This window comes from Bombina bombina, chromosome 5, assembly GCF_027579735.1.
Source record: "Bombina bombina isolate aBomBom1 chromosome 5, aBomBom1.pri, whole genome shotgun sequence".
Lineage (NCBI taxonomy): Eukaryota > Metazoa > Chordata > Amphibia > Anura > Bombinatoridae > Bombina > Bombina bombina.
In genome coordinates, this window is record NC_069503.1 from 1,153,642,933 (window position 1) to 1,153,665,313 (window position 22,381).

General features: G+C 41.7%; 1 protein-coding gene across 4 annotated transcripts in view; it reads right to left on the reverse strand.

Annotated features, from left to right (window-relative positions):
• LOC128661215 (alanine aminotransferase 2) overlaps positions 1–22,381 on the reverse strand; it is a 287,087-nt gene that overhangs the window by 84,754 nt on the left and 179,952 nt on the right. For all 4 annotated transcript variants that reach the window (XM_053715493.1, XM_053715491.1, XM_053715492.1 and 1 more), the window contains one exon: positions 3,632–3,875. In XM_053715493.1, the coding sequence (XP_053571468.1) occupies positions 3,632–3,875 (244 nt within the window). The remainder of the gene's footprint in view (positions 1–3,631; positions 3,876–22,381) is intronic.

The following is a 22,381-nucleotide window of genomic DNA, read 5'->3' on the forward strand; positions in this document are numbered from 1 at the left end:
AGGCTCAGAAAAGTCAAAAATAGTGAGATATCTTGCAGAGGGATGCAGCACTCTTAAAATTGCAAAGCTTCTGAAGCGTGATCATCGAACAATCAAGCGTTTCATTCAAAATAGTCAACAGGGTCGCAAGAAGCGTGGGGAAAAACCAAGGCGCAAAATAACTGCCCATGAACTGAGAAAAGTCAAGCGTGCAGCTGCCAAGATGCCACTTGCCACCAGTTTGGCCATATTTCAGAGCTGCAACATCACTGGAGTGCCCAAAAGCACAAGGTGTGCAATACTCAGAGACATGGCCAAGGTAAGAAAGGCTGAAAGACGACCACCACTGAACAAGACACACAAGCTGAAACGTCAAGACTGGGCCAAGAAATATCTCAAGACTGATTTTTCTAAGGTTTTATGGACTGATGAAATGAGAGTGAGTCTTGATGGGCCAGATGGATGGGCCCGTGGCTGGATTGGTAAAGGGCAGAGAGCTCCAGTCCGACTCAGACGCCAGCAAGGTGGAGGTGGAGTACTGGTTTGGGCTGGTATCATCAAAGATGAGCTTGTGGGGCCTTTTCGGGTTGAGGATGGAGTCAAGCTCAACTCCCAGTCCTACTGCCAGTTTCTGGAAGACACCTTCTTCAAGCAGTGGTACAGGAGGAAGTCTGCATCCTTCAAGAAAAACATGATTTTCATGCAGGACAATGCTCCATCACACGCGTCCAGGTACTCCACAGTGTGGCTGGCAAGAAAGGGTATAAAAGAAGAAAATCTAATGACATGGCCTCCTTGTTCACCTGATCTGAACCCCATTGAGAACCTGTGGTCCATCATCAAATGTGAGATTTACAAGGAGGGAAAACAGTACACCTCTCTGAACAGTGTCTGGGAGGCTGTGGTTGCTGCTGCACGCAATGTTGATGGTGAACAGATCAAAACACTGACAGAATCCATGGATGGCAGGCTTTTGAGTGTCCTTGCAAAGAAAGGTGGCTATATTGGTCACTGATTTGTTTTTGTTTTGTTTTTGAATGTCAGAAATGTATATTTGTGAATGTTGAGATGTTATATTGGTTTCACTGGTAAAAATAAATACTTGAAATGGGTATATATTTATTTTTGTTAAGTTGCCTAATAATTATGCACAGTAATAGTCACCTGCACACACAGATATCCCCCTAAAATAGCTATAACTAAAAACAAACTAAAAACTACTTCCAAAACTATTCAGCTTTGATATTAATGAGTTTTTTGGGTTCATTGAGAACATGGTTGTTGTTCAATAATAAAATTAATCCTCAAAAATACAACTTGCCTAATAATTCTGCACTCCCTGTATTATAGGCCTAAACACAACCACGTAGACATTTATTCATAAAACACTATCCTCTTGATTCCGGACTATTGACATTGATATAACCAAGTCAACAACGAGCCCACACATAGTGAAGGAATCATATAGGCACATCACAATTATCAGAAAGATTCTCTCACTTACGAGTTAACACACAAACATAAGAAGATATCCAATTATGAATATAAATATACCAATTGATTTTTTATGTTGACATAGGAGAGTATATTCACTCATTATTTACAATATTTGTGAACAGCACAAGGAAGTAATATCAATGGAGCAATAGGTAAAACTGGAAATATATGTTAGACGATATATACCAGATAGCAATATGGGAGCCGACACATCCGGTCCCGAAAAATCCCCTCTCTTTTCACAATAATGAACTATGTTATCGAAATTCAAATGTCAGCCACTACATCCCCTCATAAGAAAGTAGATCTATTCATAATTTACAACTACCGTAAGCTATACATAGTAGTAGCAGCAACAGAACAACAAACCGGAAGCTCATGATAGAACTACATACACCAGATAGCAACACGGGAGCCGTCACATCCGGTTCGGATATTTTTACTCTCTTCCAACAAAAACAAATTAAGCGATCGAAATCCAAAAACTAGCTCCCTTATTCCGAAAAAAGGTACACACTTTAAGATGCAATACACTGGATAAAGATTTATACTTTATAATACGATAGAAGGTTAACTTAGAGTCCTAATGGCATAACGTATATTATAGATCTGGGAAATGAAAGACTTGCAAAATACAAATGAGAATTTGCACTATATCATATAATCAAACTGATATAAGAAGATAGGAAACTATGATGAAAATTAGACTTAGTTAACACTTGCACATTTCCCAGAGATACTTTGAGGCAAACAGGAAGGGGAATTCCCTCTCAGATTTTGGCGCCAAAACCGCCCACAAACAATCCCACATTTAGGCTTTATAAGCTCCCAGTCCACACAAATTCAGTATAGTCTTGAGAAAGGCCAAATTGTGGCCGAAACGCGTTGACAGACATACTGGTGAGCTTGATTCTAATACCAATATTGTCCTTTATATACAGTGTTGCACTATTGTTTATTTCTTTCTCTTTCAGGTTTATCATTTTTTCATTTTTTTTATATTTTTATATTTCTGTGATATTGATTTTATGAACAGTATTTTTTATATATTATGGACTTCCATCATAGACACTAACAATATCACTTAACAGTTGGTAACCACCACCTCCGGATCTGGCACCTAGGGTGCTGAAGCGGCTCTATATTTAGGAGCACCCATATAGAATTTCTGAGGGATTATTCATCTATTTTTGAGGATACACACATTTTTTTCATCTGTCTCACATTTTTTCATCTGTCTCCCATTTTTTCACATATCGTTATTGTTTTTTCACACTGGATTTAACATTTATCTAAAAGTAATATTTTGGTGTCGATTTTTACACCACTAGAACATATGGTTACACCTACACAGAATTTGGAAGATATCAAGATTGATCTATATTGAACTATATATATTTTTAGATTTCTTTTTGTATTTTTTCACTAGCGCTAGTGTGGATTCACATTCCTGTGGGGTGAGACACCTACTTTTGCATCAACGTCACGTTTTCTTACAGCCCCACCTTCACTTGGTCCGGTAACTGATCTCACACACCTTTGATTGCATTATTTTGTGAATTTTGTATTGAAGTTTGAACTAATGTTTTTACACCATTATGTGCTGAGATTTTATTGTCCCATTGAAAGTTGACTTATTGTTTATTGTTACACATCACATTGTTTCGATTTGAACCACAGTCCACACGTTGTTTCCATTTGCTGAAATTTGTCCAATTGTATGCACTATCTGACCTCACAGTCAGACTTACAAATCCATCCCAAACATACATATGAACTTTGGGGTGAGTTACATTCAAGGACTTGTATAACTAAAATAGCCAGTTACACAACTCCTGGAATATTTCATGGATCCATGAATAGAATTTTATTGTATTTTTATATGAACATTGTGTTCCAACATGTTATCTGTGATTTTAATTTGAATGTATATGGAATAAAAAAATTTCGTTAGAATTTAGTTTCCAGCCTTTTAAGCTATTTAGCGCTTACTATCGCCCCATATTCTTACAAGTGCACAAACTACAGATTGCAGTTGCGGGGTCCCCTCTATTTGTCCCCATTTGTTTATACACAAACTGTCTACCGCACATAATGTTTCCTGCATAGCACTGTGTAAACTTTATAGGTCATAGCAAGGTGCCACCTAACGTACCCGTGGGATTGCCGGGGTTAATGATACATAGCACTTTAGGGTTGCAGTGCTTCCTGGCCTCCTCTAGTGCCCTCCTCAGCTCGGTGATATCTAGCGCCCAACAGTTCTCTTCATCCAGGTAATAGTTAACTTGCACAGCGTCTAACTCTGCCAGGGCTGCTGAGTACAGGGGGTACTGAGGAATCGGTATGAGCACTCCTGTGCGATTCTTTCCCTGACCGGACACCAGAAGCTTCAGCATTGTCTACAACCAGAGAAAAAACAATTTATTCTTACCTGATAAATGTATTTCTTTGTTGACACGGTGAGTCCACGGATCATTTTAATTACTGTTGGGAATATCACTCCTGACCAGCAGGAGGAGGCAAAGAGCACCACAGCAAAAGCTGTTAAATACCACTCCCCCTACCCACAATCCCCAGTCGTTCGACCAAAGTGAAAGGAGAAAGGAAGTAATCTAAGGTGCAGAGGTGCCTGAAGTTTATAGAAAAGCAAACTGTCTGAAAAACAGGGCGGGCCGTGGACTTACTGTGTCAAGAAATAAATAAATTTATCAGGTAAGAATAAATTAGGTTTTCTTTCTAATGGCACAGTGAGTCAACAGATCATCTTAATTACTGTTGGGAACCAATACCCAAGCTAGAGGAAACGAATGATAAGGGAGGGATACGACAGTTAACCTAAACTGAAGACACCACTGTTTAAAGAACCTTTCTCCCAAAAGAAGCCTCTGTTGAAGGAAAAGTATCAAATTTGTAAAATTTAGAATAAGTATGCAAAGATGACCAAGTTGCAGCCTTGCAAAGCTGATCTACAGAAGCTCCATTTTTGAAAGTACAAGAGGATGAAACATCCCTCGTGGAATGAGCCGCAATTCTCTCAGGAGGCTGCTGACCAGCAGTCTCATATGCCAAGCGAATAACACTCCTCAACCAACAAGAAAGAGAAGTAGCCATAGCTTTCTTACCCTAACGCTTCCCAGAAAAAAAAAAAAAACAAAGAAGAAGACTGGCGAAAATCCTTAGTCGACTGCAAATAATATTTCAATGCATGAACCACATCCAGGTTGTGCAACAAATGCTCCTTATGAGAAGAAGGATTAGGACACAAAGAAGGAACAACAATCTCTTGATTAATATTCTTATCAGAAACAACCATGGGAAGAAAACCCAAGACAGTACGCAGAACTACCTTATCAGAGTGAAAAATAAGAAAAGGAGATTCATACTGTAAGGCTGAAAGCTCCGAAACTCTTCGAGCCGAAGACATAGCTACCAGAAACCTTCCAAGATAACATCTTAATATCCAAAGAATGCATAGGTTCAAACTGAGCCTGCTGAAGGACTCTAAGAACCAAATTAAGACTCCAGGCTGAATTCTAACCAAGGCCTAACAAAAAGAATGAACATCTTGCACATCCGCCAGGCGCTTGTGCAATAAAATAGATAAAGCCTTTCTCCAAACCCTCCTGGACAAAAGACAAAATCCTAACTCTACTCCACGAGTAGCCTATGGATTCACACCAATACACATATTTATGCTAAATCTTATAAAAAATCTTCCTAGTCACAGGCTCATGAGCCTGAATCATAGTCTCAATGACTTACTTAGAAAAACCCCACTTAGAAAGAATCAAGCGTTCAATCTCCAAGCAGTCAGCTTCAGAGAAATGAGATTTGGATCAAGGAAGGGACCCTGCAGAAGAAGGTCCATCCTTAATGGAAGATGCCAAGGTTGAAGGGAAGACATCTCCACCAGATCTGCAAACCAGATTCTGCAAGGCCATGCCGGAGCAATGAGAATCACCTATACCCTCTTGTTTGACCCGAGCAATGACCCGAGGAAGAAGAGCAAATGGAGGAAACACATAAGCAAGACTGAAAGTCCTAGGAACTGCCAGAGCATCTATCAGAACAACCTGAGGATCCTTTGACCTCGTCCCGTACCTCGGGAGCTTGGCATTCTGACGAGATGCCATGAGATTCAACTCCCTGGCTGCCCCCAACTTAAAATCAATCTGGAAAATACCTCTGGATGAAGTTCCCACTCCCCCGGATGAAAAGTCTGCTCAAAAAATCAGCTTCCAAAATGTCCACCCCTGGAATGTGGATAGTAGACAGACAACAGTTGTGAATCTCCGCCCAATGAATAATCTTGGCTACCTCTGTCATGGCCAAGCTCCTCCCTGATGATTGGAGTAAGCCACTGATGTTATGTTGTCCGACTGACACCTGATAAACTGGGTTGAAGCTAGCTGAGGCCAGGCTAGAAGAGCATTGAAAATTGCTCTCAGTTCCAAAACATTTATTGGAAGAACTGACTCCTCCCGAGTCCATAGACCCTGAGCCCTTAATGAACCCCAGACCGCACCCCAGCAAACTGGCATCCATTGTTACAATCACCAAGGCAGGTCTGCGAAAGCAAGTTCCCTGAGAGAGAAGATCCTGAGACAACCACCATGGAAGAGAATCTCTGGACATCTGATCTAGAACAATCTTTGGAGATAGATTTGCATAATCCCCGTTCCACTGCCTGAGCAAGCATAACTGCAGAGGTCTGAAATGGAACCGAGCAAACGGAATGGATGTTCATGACTGAAGAGCAAGACAAGTATTGAAAATCTTTGACTTTCTTGCTTCTGTCAGATATTTTTTTTTTTAATCTCTAGAGAATTTATAATGGTCTCCAAAAATACCACTCTTTTAGCCGGAATTAAGGAACTTTTTCCTAAATTCACCTTCCAACCGTGGGAACGCAGAAAAGACAACAACTCCATGTGTGAGTTTGCTAGTTGAAAAGATGGAGCCTGAAATAGAATGTCGTCCAGATAAGGAGCCACTGCAACACCCTTGAATGGAAGCACCGCCAACAATGCTCCCAGCACCGTTGAAAAAATTCTGGGAGCGGTTGCCAGACCAAAAGGAAGAGCTACAAACTGAAAATGTTTGTCTAGAAATAAAAATCTTAGGAACCTGTGATGATCGCTATGAATGGGAATATGCAGATGCGCATCCTTTAGATCCACTGTGGTCATGAACTGACCTTCCTGAACCAAAGGAAGAATGGAACAAATAGTTTCCATCTCGAAAGACGGAACCCTGAGAAACTGGTTTACACTCTTGAGTTTTAAAATAGGTTGGAAAGTTCCCTCCTTTTTGGGAACGACAAAGAGATTGGAATAAAAAAAAAACAGACCCTGTTCCTGAAATAGAACAGGAACTATTACTCCCATGTCAGAAAGATTCTGAACACAACGTAAGAACGCCTCTCCTTTTATCTGGTTTACAGATAACCTGTAAAGAAGTAACCTGCCTCTGGGAGCAAAATTCTTGAACTACAGTTTGTAACCCTGGGACACGATATCTACCACCCAGGGATCCTGAACATCTCAAAACCAAGCATGAGTGAAAAAAAGAGAGAGTCTGCCCCCCACAAGATCCATTCTCAGATCGGGGGCAGACCCTTCATGCTGATTTTGAGTCAGCAACAGGCTTCCTGGACTGCTTCCCCTTATTCCAAGACTGATTTGACTTCCAAGATGGCTTGGACTGTTCCCTGCTTGGAAGAAAAAGAGAAAATTTACCAGAGAAGTTATGAAAGGAACGAAAATTACTCTACCGACCCTTCTGTTTACCCCTTCCCTCCCGTAGTATCAGAAATAATCTCAGTCAAACCTAGCCCAAACAAGATCGTACCCTTGTAAGGAATAGACAAAAGCTTAGACTTAGAGGACACATCCACAGACCAGGATTTTAGCCATAAAGCTCTGCGAGCTAAAATGGCAAAACCAGAAATTTTAGCTCCCAACTTGATGACCTGTAGAGAAGCATCTGCAGTAAAGGAATTAGCCAACTTCAAAGTCTTGATTCTATCTTGAATTTCTTCAAGAGGAGTATCTTGCTGAATTGAATCAGACCAATATGCTGCCGCACTAGTAACCGTAGCAATACATGCAGCCAGTTGCCATTGATACCCCTGGTGAACATAAATCTTTTTAAGCAAAAGGTTCCAACTTTTTATCCATAGGATCTTTAAAGGAACAGCTGTCCTCAATAGGAATAGTGGTCCTCTTGGTCAGAGTGGAAACTGCTCCCTCCACCTTAGTAACCATCTGCCAAGATTCCCTAATAGAATCAGCAACAGGAAACATCTTCCTAAAAATTGGAGAAGGGGAAAAAGGAATCCCAGGCTTCTCCCATTCTCCTACAATAATATCTGAAACACGATCTGGTATAGGAAAACCTTCTACCGAGGAAGGAACATCAAAAAACGTATAAAGTTTACTAGATTTCTTAGGAATAACTATGACTGACGCCTCAGAGTCATCCAAGGTAGCCAAAATCTCCTTGAGTAACAAACGGAGGTTCTCTAGCTTAAAGGGACACTCAATCAAAATTAAACTTTCATGATTCAAATAGAGCATGACATTTAAACAACTTTCCAATTTACTTCCATTAACAAAATGTGCACACAGTCTTTTTATATTTAAACTTTTTGAGTCATTAACTCCTACTGAGCATGTGCAAGAATAAGTGTGCATGCATTTGTGAATGGCTGATGGCTGTCACATGGTACATGTATGCATTTGTGATTGGCTGATGGCTGTCACATGGTACAGGGGGAGTGGAAAAAGACTTAACTTTTAAAATTGTCAGAAAATAAAATCTACCACTCATTTGAAGTTCAGACTAAGTGCTATTGCATTGTCTTGTTATCTTGCACTTGTTGATTATGCAAATCTACTGCGTTGACTGGTCCTTTAAACCTAAAAGGAAACAACCTCAGGTTCAAAAGAAGGATTTACACTATCAGAATCCGAGATCTCACCCTCAGATGCTACTGAAATATCTTCCTCCATCCTCAGACTTATGAGAAGAAACACTAGACACAAGTGCAACAGAATCAGAAACCTTATACTTCCTCTTGCGCTTCCCCTGCAACAAAGGAAAAGCAGACAAAGCCTCAGATACTGCCGAGGATATATGGGTAGCCATATCCTGCAAAAAAAAAAAAAACAACCTGAGAAGAAACACAGTGCACTGCAGAAGATTGGGACGTATGAGGAGAAAGCTGCAGATTAGCCTGAACAGTCGACTCCTGAACAACATCCGCCCTAGACAATGAAGGCTCAGAATCAAAAAGTCTATCCTTGTAATGTAATATTCTCTCAATACAAGAGGAACAAAAAGGGATAGGAGGCTCAACATTAGTATTTAAACATAGAGAACAAGCAACAGCTTGCAGGGCCTCTTGGTCCATCTTATTCCAAAGGAAAAAACCTTAATCAATAAAAAATTATAAGTTCAAATCAGAATTTTAATAAAACAAAAAAAAAAAAAAAAACACGTTGCTGTCCCGTTTTTTTTTTTAAAACTAGAAAATCCTTAAAAAAACTGCACAGTTAATCTTGCAGCAACAGTTTTCCACAAAATTAATGCAAAAAGAGACACAAACGTTATAGTCCCTGAAATTCAGACAGAAACTTAAATATAAACAGAGCAACAGCCCCACAAAAAAACAACAGGCAACCTGCACACCTCAGCAAGCTCTGCTGAGGTGCCTACCTGACCTCCTTGCTGCCGGAAACAAAGTCAGAAAATGATCCAGACCCCCATACAGCCGCACCGGAGAGAACGCTGAACCACCTCTGAGGAGCTATGCAACAGAGCTGCAACATCCAGGAACAACAGGAAACAGCTAAAAGGGCGCCAAAAACGTCCTTGCTATCTCAGATAAGCCCGCCCATTGTGGGCGTGGCCTAACAAACCTCCCGGTAGCCATTAATACACAAACAAAAAACATGTACACCAAAGTGAAAACACAATAAACTGAGCCAAACATCCCCAGTGCCTGCAAAACTGCCATACAATAAACCGTTAACCTAGAAGGCTGATTGTATATATAGTTCCAAATTCTCCTATATCAAAACAGGGAAAGAAATAGGCACTTACCTTAAAAATCTGTCCAGCAACAGGACAGCTCACTTGGTATGAGAGGGGCTTCCTGCCTCACATGGACCTGTGGAAAAAAGAAAAGGCTGAGTAAACTTACTCAAACTTTCTACCAAGGGCAGCATGAAATTACTTGGGAGGCCCAGTGGGGATTATACCTCACAAGTTCCCAAATGCTTAAAAGCCACCACTTGCTCTACTGAAGAGACTGACATGGACTACGGCTAAACCCCAAAGAAAACCAGAGCAAACTTGCTCTGCTTAAAAAAATAACAAACTCTTGATTGAAGAATCAGACACCTAACTTTACCTCTCCTTGCAACTGATACAAGCAAAGAGAATGACTGGGGATTGTGGGTAGGGGGAGTGGTATTTAACAGCTTTTGCTGTGGTGCTCTTTGCCTCCTTCTGCTGGTCAGGAGTGATATTCCCAACAGTAATTAAGATGATCTGTGGACTCACCGTGTCATTAGAAAGAAATGAAAGATACATAGTTAATGTACAAGTGAGACAAAGATGAGCACAACTATGTGAAGAAAGAGGATGACAGATAAGTGACGAATCCAAAGGGGTTAAATCACATCAGAAAGAGAAAATGCATATAGGCCACCGGCTTCATTTACTGGCCCATGCATTAGCCAAGCAACTGTAGGGCTCCATGTGAGCTGGAGAAAGTCCCTCAGTGTACAAAGGGTTACATCTCACACTAATATGGGGTAACTGCAAGTAATGTGCCTCAGTCTATAAAGGGTTACATCTCACATTAATATGGGGTAACTGTAAGTAATGTGCCTCAGTCTATAAAGGGTTACATCTCACACTAATATGGGGTAACTGCAAGTAATGTGCCTCAGTCTATAAAGGGTTACGTCTCACACTAATATGGGTAACTGCAAGTAATGTGCCTCAGTCTATAAAGGGTTACATCTCACACTAATATGGGTAACTGCAAGTAATGTGCCTCAGTCTATAAAGGGTTACATCTCACACTAATATGGGGTAACTGTAAGTAATGTGCCTCAGTCTATAAAGGGTTACGTCTCACACTAATATGGGGTAACTGCAAGTAATGTGCCTCAGTCTATAAAGGGTTACGTCTCACACTAATATGGGGTAACCGCAAGTAATGTGCCTCAGTCTATAAAGGGTTACGTCTCACACTAATACGGGGTAACTGTAAGTAATGTGCCTCAGTCTATAAAGGGTTACGTCTCACACTAATATGGGTAACTGCAAGTAATGTGCCTCAGTCTATAAAGGGTTACGTCTCACACTAATACGGGGTAACTGTAAGTAATGTGCCTCAGTCTATAAAGGGTTACGTCTCACACTAATATGGGGTAACTGCAAGTAATGTGCCTCAGTCTATAAAGGGTTACATCTCACACTAATATGGGGTAACTGCAAGTAATGTGCCTCAGTCTATAAAGGGTTACGTCTCACACTAATATGGGTAACTGTAAGTAATGTGCCTCAGTCTATAAAGGGTTACATCTCACACTAATATGGGGTAACTGCAAGTAATGTGCCTCAGTCTATAAAGGGTTACATCACACACTAATATGGGTTAACTGCAAGTAATGTGCCTCAGTCTATAAAGGGTTACATCTCACACTAATATGGGGTAACTGCAAGTAATGTGCCTCAGTCTATAAAGGGTTACATCTCACACTAATATGGGGTAACTGCAAGTAATGTGCCTCAGTCTATAAAGGGTTACATCACACACTAATATGGGGTAACTGCAAGTAATGTGCCTCAGTCTATAAAGGGTTACATCTCACACTAATATGGGGTAACTGCAAGTAATGTGCCTCAGTCTATAAAGGGTTACGTCTCACACTAATACGGGGTAACTGCAAGTAATGTGCCTCAGTCTATAAAGGGTTACGTCTCACACTAATATGGGTAACTGTAAGTAATGTGCCTCAGTCTATAAAGGGTTACATCTCACACTAATATGGGGTAACTGCAAGTAATGTGCCTCAGTCTATAAAGGGTTACATCTCACACTAATATGGGGTAACTGCAAGTAATGTGCCTCAGTCTATAAAGGGTTACGTCTCACACTAATACGGGATAACTGCAAGTAATGTGCCTCAGTCTATAAAGGGTTACATCACACACTAATATGGGTTAACTGCAAGTAATGTGCCTCAGTCTATAAAGGGTTACATCACACACTAATATGGGATAACTGCAAGTAATGTGCCTCAGTCTATAAAGGGTTACGTCTCTCATTAATATGGGGTAACTGCAAGTAATGTGCCTCAGTCTATAAAGGGTTACATCTCACACTAATATGGGGTAACTGCAAGTAATGTGCCTCAGTCTATAAAGGGTTACGTCTCACACTAATATGGGGTAACTGTAAGTAATGTGCCTCAGTCTATAAAGGGTTACGTCACACTAATATGGGGTAACTGCAAGTAATGTGCCTCAGTCTATAAAGGGTTACGTCTCACACTAATATGGGGTAACTGCAAGTAATGTGCCTCAGTCTATAAAGGGTTACATCTCACACTAATATGGGGTAACTGTAAGTAATGTGCCTCAGTCTATAAAGGGTTACGTCTCACACTAATATGGGGTAACTGCAAGTAATGTGCCTCAGTCTATAAAGGGTTACGTCTCACACTAATATGGGTAACTGTAAGTAATGTGCCTCAGTCTATAAAGGGTTACATCTCACACTAATATGGGGTAACTGCAAGTAATGTGCCTCAGTCTATAAAGGGTTACATCTCACACTAATATGGGGTAACTGCAAGTAATGTGCCTCAGTCTATAAAGGGTTACATCTCACATTAATATGGGGTAACTGTAAGTAATGTGCCTCAGTCTATAAAGGGTTACATCACACACTAATATGGGGTAACTGCAAGTAATGTGCCTCAGTCTATAAAGGGTTACGTCTCACACTAATATGGGGTAACTGCAAGTAATGTGCCTCAGTCTATAAAGGGTTACGTCTCACACTAATATGGGTAACTGTAAGTAATGTGCCTCAGTCTATAAAGGGTTACATCTCACACTAATATGGGGTAACTGCAAGTAATGTGCCTCAGTCTATAAAGGGTTACATCTCACACTAATATGGGTAACTGTAAGTAATGTGCCTCAGTCTATAAAGGGTTACATCTCACACTAATATGGGGTAACTGTAAGTAATGTGCCTCAGTCTATAAAGGGTTACATCTCACACTAATATGGGGTAACTGCAAGTAATGTGCCTCAGTCTATAAAGGGTTACGTCTCACACTAATACGGGATAACTGCAAGTAATGTGCCTCAGTCTATAAAGGGTTACGTCTCACACTAATACGGGATAACTGCAAGTAATGTGCCTCAGTCTATAAAGGGTTACATCTCACACTAATATGGGTTAACTGCAAGTAATGTGCCTCAGTCTATAAAGGGTTACATCTCACACTAATATGGGGTAACTGCAAGTAATGTGCCTCAGTCTATAAAGGGTTACGTCTCACACTAATACGGGATAACTGCAAGTAATGTGCCTCAGTCTATAAAGGGTTACGTCTCTCATTAATATGGGTAACTGCAAGTAATGTGCCTCAGTCTATAAAGGGTTACATCACACACTAATATGGGGTAACTGCAAGTAATGTGCCTCAGTCTATAAAGGGTTACGTCTCACACTAATATGGGTAACTGCAAGTAATGTGCCTCAGTCTATAAAGGGTTACATCTCACATTAATATGGGGTAACTGCAAGTAATGTGCCTCAGTCTATAAAGGGTTACATCTCACACTAATATGGGGTAACTGCAAGTAATGTGCCTCAGTCTATAAAGGGTTACGTCTCTCATTAATATGGGGTAACTGCAAGTAATGTGCCTCAGTCTATAAAGGGTTACGTCTCACACTAATATGGGGTAACTGCAAGTAATGTGCCTCAGTCTATAAAGGGTTACGTCTCACACTAATATGGGGTAACTGTAAGTAATGTGCCTCAGTCTATAAAGGGTTACGTCTCACACTAATACGGGGTAACTGCAAGTAATGTGCCTCAGTCTATAAAGGGTTACGTCTCACACTAATATGGGGTAACTGTAAGTAATGTGCCTCAGTCTATAAAGGGTTACGTCTCACACTAATATGGGGTAACTGCAAGTAATGTGCCTCAGTCTATAAAGGGTTACGTCTCACATTAATATGGGGTAACTGCAAGTAATGTGCCTCAGTCTATAAAGGGTTACGTCTCACACTAATATGGGGTAACTGCAAGTAATGTGCCTCAGTCTATAAAGGGTTACGTCTCACATTAATATGGGGTAACTGCAAGTAATGTGCCTCAGTCTATAAAGGGTTACATCACACACTAATATGGGGTAACTGCAAGTAATGTGCCTCAGTCTATAAAGGGTTACATCTCACACTAATATGGGTAACTGCAAGTAATGTGCCTCAGTCTATAAAGGGTTACATCTCACGCTAATATGGGGTAACTGCAAGTAATGTGCCTCAGTCTATAAAGGGTTACGTCTCACACTAATACGGGGTAACTGCAAGTAATGTGCCTCAGTCTATAAAGGGTTACATCTCACACTAATATGGGATAACTGCAAGTAATGTGCCTCAGTCTATAAAGGGTTACATCTCACACTAATATGGGGTAACTGCAAGTAATGTGCCTCAGTCTATAAAGGGTTACGTCTCACACTAATATGGGGTAACTGCAAGTAATGTGCCTCAGTCTATAAAGGGTTACGTCTCACACTAATATGGGGTAACTGTAAGTAATGTGCCTCAGTCTATAAAGGGTTACATCTCACACTAATATGGGGTAACTGCAAGTAATGTGCCTCAGTCTATAAAGGGTTACGTCTCACACTAATATGGGGTAACTGCAAGTAATGTGCCTCAGTCTATAAAGGGTTACATCTCACACTAATATGGGTAACTGCAAGTAATGTGCCTCAGTCTATAAAGGGTTACATCTCACACTAATATGGGGTAACTGCAAGTAATGTGCCTCAGTCTATAAAGGGTTACGTCTCACACTAATATGGGTAACTGCAAGTAATGTGCCTCAGTCTATAAAGGGTTACATCTCACACTAATATGGGGTAACTGCAAGTAATGTGCCTCAGTCTATAAAGGGTTACATCTCACACTAATATGGGTTAACTGCAAGTAATGTGCCTCAGTCTATAAAGGGTTACGTCTCACACTAATACGGGGTAACTGCAAGTAATGTGCCTCAGTCTATAAAGGGTTACGTCTCACACTAATATGGGGTAACTGTAAGTAATGTGCCTCAGTCTATAAAGGGTTACGTCTCACACTAATATGGGGTAACTGCAAGTAATGTGCCTCAGTCTATAAAGGGTTACGTCTCACACTAATATGGGGTAACTGCAAGTAATGTGCCTCAGTCTATAAAGGGTTACGTCTCACACTAATATGGGGTAACTGCAAGTAATGTGCCTCAGTCTATAAAGGGTTACATCTCACACTAATATGGGTAACTGCAAGTAATGTGCCTCAGTCTATAAAGGGTTACGTCTCACACTAATATGGGGTAACTGCAAGTAATGTGCCTCAGTCTATAAAGGGTTACATCTCACACTAATATGGGGTAACTGCAAGTAATGTGCCTCAGTCTATAAAGGGTTACGTCTCACACTAATATGGGGTAACTGCAAGTAATGTGCCTCAGTCTATAAAGGGTTACATCTCACACTAATATGGGGTAACTGCAAGTAATGTGCCTCAGTCTATAAAGGGTTACGTCTCACACTAATACGGGGTAACTGCAAGTAATGTGCCTCAGTCTATAAAGGGTTACGTCTCACACTAATATGGGGTAACTGCAAGTAATGTGCCTCAGTCTATAAAGGGTTACGTCTCACGCTAATATGGGGTAACTGCAAGTAATGTGCCTCAGTCTATAAAGGGTTACATCTCACACTAATATGGGTTAACTGCAAGTAATGTGCCTCAGTCTATAAAGGGTTACGTCTCACACTAATACGGGGTAACTGCAAGTAATGTGCCTCAGTCTATAAAGGGTTACGTCTCACACTAATATGGGTAACTGTAAGTAATGTGCCTCAGTCTATAAAGGGTTACATCTCACACTAATATGGGTTAACTGCAAGTAATGTGCCTCAGTCTATAAAGGGTTACATCTCACACTAATATGTGGTAACTGTAAGTAATGTGCCTCAGTCTATAAAGGGTTACGTCTCACACTAATATGTGGTAACTGTAAGTAATGTGCCTCAGTCTATAAAGGGTTACGTCTCACACTAATATGGGTAACTGCAAGTAATGTGCCTCAGTCTATAAAGGGTTACGTCTCACGCTAATATGGGGTAACTGCAAGTAATGTGCCTCAGTCTATAAAGGGTTACGTCTCACGCTAATATGGGTAACTGCAAGTAATGTGCCTCAGTCTATAAAGGGTTACATCTCACACTAATATGGGGTAACTGTAAGTAATGTGCCTCAGTCTATAAAGGGTTACGTCTCACACTAATATGGGGTAACTGTAAGTAATGTGCCTCAGTCTATAAAGGGTTACGTCTCACACTAATATGGGTAACTGTAAGTAATGTGCCTCAGTCTATAAAGGGTTACATCTCACACTAATATGGGTTAACTGCAAGTAATGTGCCTCAGTCTATAAAGGGTTACGTCTCACACTAATACGGGGTAACTGCAAGTAATGTGCCTCAGTCTATAAAGGGTTACGTCTCACACTAATATGGGTAACTGTAAGTAATGTGCCTCAGTCTATAAAGGGTTACATCTCACACTAATATGGGTTAACTGCAAGTAATGTGCCTCAGTCTATAAAGGGTTACATCTCACACTAATATGTGGTAACTGTAAGTAATGTGCCTCAGTCTATAAAGGGTTACGTCTCACACTAATATGGGTAACTGCAAGTAATGTGCCTCAGTCTATAAAGGGTTACGTCTCACGCTAATATGGGGTAACTGCAAGTAATGTGCCTCAGTCTATAAAGGGTTACGTCTCACGCTAATATGGGTAACTGCAAGTAATGTGCCTCAGTCTATAAAGGGTTACGTCTCACACTAATATGGGTAACTGCAAGTAATGTGCCTCAGTCTACAAAGGGTTACGTCTCACACTAATATGGGGTAACTGCAAGTAATGTGCCTCAGTCTATAAAGGGTTACGTCTCACACTAATATGGGGTAACTGCAAGTAATGTGCCTCAGTCTATAAAGGGTTACATCTCACACTAATATGGGGTAACTGTAAGTAATGTGCCTCAGTCTATAAAGGGTTACATCTCACACTAATATGGGGTAACTGCAAGTAATGTGCCTCAGTCTATAAAGGGTTACGTCTCACGCTAATACGGGGTAACTGCAAGTAATGTGCCTCAGTCTATAAAGGGTTACGTCTCACACTAATACGGGGTAACTGCAAGTAATGTGCCTCAGTCTATAAAGGGTTACATCTCACACTAATACGGGATAACTGCAAGTAATGTGCCTCAGTCTATAAAGGGTTACATCTCACACTAATACGGGATAACTGCAAGTAATGTGCCTCAGTCTATAAAGGGTTACGTCTCACACTAATATGGGGTAACTGCAAGTAATGTGCCTCAGTCTATAAAGGGTTACATCTCACACTAATATGGGGTAACTGCAAGTAATGTGCCTCAGTCTATAAAGGGTTACGTCTCACACTAATATGGGGTAACTGCAAGTAATGTGCCTCAGTCTATAAAGGGTTACGTCTCACACTAATATGGGGTAACTGCAAGTAATGTGCCTCAGTCTATAAAGGGTTACGTCTCACACTAATATGGGGTAACTGCAAGTAATGTGCCTCAGTCTATAAAGGGTTACGTCTCACACTAATATGGGGTAACTGCAAGTAATGTGCCTCAGTCTATAAAGGGTTACGTCTCACACTAATATGGGTAACTGCAAGTAATGTGCCTCAGTCTATAAAGGGTTACGTCTCACACTAATATGGGGTAACTGCAAGTAATGTGCCTCAGTCTATAAAGGGTTACATCTCACACTAATATGGGGTAACTGCAAGTAATGTGCCTCAGTCTATAAAGGGTTACGTCTCACACTAATATGGGGTAACTGCAAGTAATGTGCCTCAGTCTATAAAGGGTTACGTCTCACACTAATATGGGGTAACTGCAAGTAATGTGCCTCAGTCTATAAAGGGTTACATCACACACTAATATGGGGTAACTGCAAGTAATGTGCCTCAGTCTATAAAGGGTTACATCACACACTAATATGGGGTAACTGCAAGTAATGTGCCTCAGTCTACAAAGGGTTACGTCTCTCACTAATATGGGGTAACTGCAAGTAATGTGCCTCAGTCTATAAAGGGTTACGTCTCACACTAATATGGGGTAACTGTAAGTAATGTGCCTCAGTCTATAAAGGGTTACATCTCACACTAATATGGGGTAACTGCAAGTAATGTGCCTCAGTCTATAAAGGGTTACGTCTCACACTAATACGGGGTAACTGCAAGTAATGTGCCTCAGTCTATAAAGGGTTACGTCTCTCATTAATATGGGGTAACTGCAAGTAATGTGCCTCAGTCTATAAAGGGTTACGTCTCACGCTAATACGGGGTAACTGCAAGTAATGTGCCTCAGTCTATAAAGGGTTACGTCTCACACTAATACGGGGTAACTGCAAGTAATGTGCCTCAGTCTATAAAGGGTTACATCTCACACTAATACGGGATAACTGCAAGTAATGTGCCTCAGTCTATAAAGGGTTACATCTCACACTAATACGGGATAACTGCAAGTAATGTGCCTCAGTCTATAAAGGGTTACGTCTCACACTAATATGGGGTAACTGCAAGTAATGTGCCTCAGTCTATAAAGGGTTACATCTCACACTAATATGGGGTAACTGCAAGTAATGTGCCTCAGTCTATAAAGGGTTACGTCTCACATTAATATGGGGTAACTGCAAGTAATGTGCCTCAGTCTATAAAGGGTTACGTCTCACACTAATATGGGGTAACTGCAAGTAATGTGCCTCAGTCTATAAAGGGTTACGTCTCACACTAATATGGGGTAACTGCAAGTAATGTGCCTCAGTCTATAAAGGGTTACGTCTCACACTAATATGGGTAACTGCAAGTAATGTGCCTCAGTCTATAAAGGGTTACGTCTCACGCTAATACGGGGTAACTGCAAGTAATGTGCCTCAGTCTATAAAGGGTTACGTCTCACACTAATATGGGGTAACTGCAAGTAATGTGCCTCAGTCTATAAAGGGTTACGTCTCACACTAATATGGGGTAACTGCAAGTAATGTGCCTCAGTCTATAAAGGGTTACGTCTCACACTAATATGGGGTAACTGCAAGTAATGTGCCTCAGTCTATAAAGGGTTACGTCTCACACTAATATGGGGTAACTGCAAGTAATGTGCCTCAGTCTATAAAGGGTTACGTCTCACACTAATATGGGGTAACTGCAAGTAATGTGCCTCAGTCTATAAAGGGTTACGTCTCACACTAATATGGGGTAACTGCAAGTAATGTGCCTCAGTCTATAAAGGGTTACGTCTCACACTAATATGGGGTAACTGCAAGTAATGTGCCTCAGTCTATAAAGGGTTACGTCTCACACTAATATGGGGTAACTGCAAGTAATGTGCCTCAGTCTATAAAGGGTTACGTCTCACACTAATATGGGGTAACTGCAAGTAATGTGCCTCAGTCTATAAAGGGTTACATCTCACACTAATATGGGGTAACTGTAAGTAATGTGCCTCAGTCTATAAAGGGTTACATCACACACTAATATGGGGTAACTGCAAGTAATGTGCCTCAGTCTATAAAGGGTTACATCTCACACTAATATGGGGTAACTGCAAGTAATGTGCCTCAGTCTATAAAGGGTTACGTCTCACACTAATATGGGGTTAACTGCAAGTAATGTGCCTCAGTCTATAAAGGGTTACGTCTCACACTAATATGGGGTAACTGTAAGTAATGTGCCTCAGTCTATAAAGGGTTACATCTCACACTAATATGGGGTAACTGCAAGTAATGTGCCTCAGTCTATAAAGGGTTACGTCTCACACTAATATGGGGTAACTGCAAGTAATGTGCCTCAGTCTATAAAGGGTTACGTCTCACACTAATATGGGGTAACTGCAAGTAATGTGCCTCAGTCTATAAAGGGTTACGTCTCACACTAATATGGGGTAACTGCAAGTAATGTGCCTCAGTCTATAAAGGGTTACATCACACACTAATATGGGGTAACTGCAAGTAATGTGCCTCAGTCTACAAAGGGTTACGTCTCTCATTAATATGGGGTAACTGCAAGTAATGTGCCTCAGTCTATAAAGGGTTACATCACACACTAATATGGGGTAACTGCAAGTAATGTGCCTCAGTCTATAAAGGGTTACGTCTCACACTAATATGGGGTAACTGCAAGTAATGTGCCTCAGTCTATAAAGGGTTACATCTCACACTAATATGGGGTAACTGCAAGTAATGTGCCTCAGTCTATAAAGGGTTACATCTCACACTAATATGGGGTAACTGCAAGTAATGTGCCTCAGTCTATAAAGGGTTACGTCTCACACTAATATGGGTAACTGCAAGTAATGTGCCTCAGTCTATAAAGGGTTACGTCTCACACTAATACGGGGTAACTGCAAGTAATGTGCCTCAGTCTATAAAGGGTTACATCTCACACTAATATGGGTAACTGCAAGTAATGTGCCTCAGTCTATAAAGGGTTACGTCTCACACTAATACGGGATAACTGCAAGTAATGTGCCTCAGTCTATAAAGGGTTACGTCTCACACTAATACGGGGTAACTGCAAGTAATGTGCCTCAGTCTATAAAGGGTTACGTCTCACACTAATACGGGGTAACTGCAAGTAATGTGCCTCAGTCTATAAAGGGTTACGTCTCACACTAATATGGGGTAACTGCAAGTAATGTGCCTCAGTCTATAAAGGGTTACATCTCACACTAATATGGGGTAACTGTAAGTAATGTGCCTCAGTCTATAAAGGGTTACATCTCACACTAATATGGGTAACTGTAAGTAATGTGCCTCAGTCTATAAAGGGTTACATCTCACACTAATATGGGTAACTGCAAGTAATGTGCCTCAGTCTATAAAGGGTTACGTCTCACACTAATATGGGTGGGAAAAAGCGTCACAAACCAGACAAAAACTGAACATAAACCTGAAAGAAAATGTTCTTAACAGCAGCATGAATAAGTGTCAGATGAGAGAGCAATGTCTGTGTCAGCACAGGACAAAGTTGCCAGGCTGTGCAAAGGAGGTGGAGCAAAAAGTCTGTTATTGTGCCAAAGAGAACAGGGACAGAGTAGTGTGTGATGTGCTAGTGAGGCAAACAGCTTATTGATACACAGCTGCCTGCCCACCTATCAGCTCACAGCCTCACTAGCACACCGCTGACTGCCCACCTATCAGCTCACAGCCTCACTAGCACGCCGCTGACTGCCCACCTATCAGCTCGCAGCCTCACTAGCACACCTCTCCCTGCCCACCTATACGCTCGCAACCTCACTAGCACACCTCTCCCTGCCCACCTATCAGCTCACAGCCTCACTAGCACACCTATCAGCTCACAGCCTCACTAGCACACATCTCCCTGCCCATCTTTCAGCTCACAGCCTCACTAGCACACATCTCCCTGCCCAACTATCAGCCCACAGCCTCACTAGCACATCACTGCCTGACCACCTATACACTCACAACCTCACTAGCACACAGCTCCCTTCCACTATCAGCTCACAGCCTCACTATCACACAGCTGCCTGCCCACCTATCAGCTCACAACCTCACTAGCACACAGCTCCCTTCCACTATCAGCTCACAGCCTCACTATCACACAGCTGCCTGCCCACCTATCAGCTCACAGCCTCACTACCACACAGCTGCCTGCCCACCTATCAGCTCACAGCCTCACTAGCACCCAGCTGCCAGCCCACCTATCAGCTCACAGCCTCACTAGCACCCAGCTGCCTGCCCACCTATCAGCTCACAGCCTCACTAGCACACAGCTGCCTGCCCACCTATCAGCTCAAAGCCTCACTAACACACAGCTCCCTTCCACTATCAGCTCACAGCCTCTCTATCACACAGCTGCCTGCCCACCTATCAGCTCACAGCCTCACTAGCACACAGCTGCCTGCCCACCTATCAGCTCACAGCCTCACTAGCACCCAGCTGCCTGCCCACCTATCAGCTCACAGCCTCACTAGCACACAGCTGCCTGCCCACCTATCAGCTCAAAGCCTCACTAACACACAGCTCCCTTCCACTATCAGCTCACAGCCTCTCTATCACACAGCTGCCTGCCCACCTATCAGCTCACAGCCTCACTAGCACACAGCTGCCTGCCCACCTATCAGCTCACAGCCTCACTAGCACACAGCTGCCTGCCCACCTATCAGCTCACAGCCTTACTAGCACACAGCTCCCTGCCCACCTATCAGCTCACAGCCTCACTAACACACAGCTGCCTGCCAACCAATCAGCTCACAGCCTTACTAACACACAGCTGCCCATCTATAAGCTCACAGCCTCACTAGCACACAGCTCCCTGCAGATCTGACACTCGTTAGAAATGTTGAGCTTTTTTGCAGCCCTGGAAAATTACACACAAACTTATGGGGTCCAAAGATTGCTCTGAATGTGCTTAATATGTCATTTATTACTCCATAAGTAACCAGCAGGCTTTGCTCCAGCAGACCAGAACTTGCACAAGGCCAGCAACTGACCCTTAGCTGGATACTCAC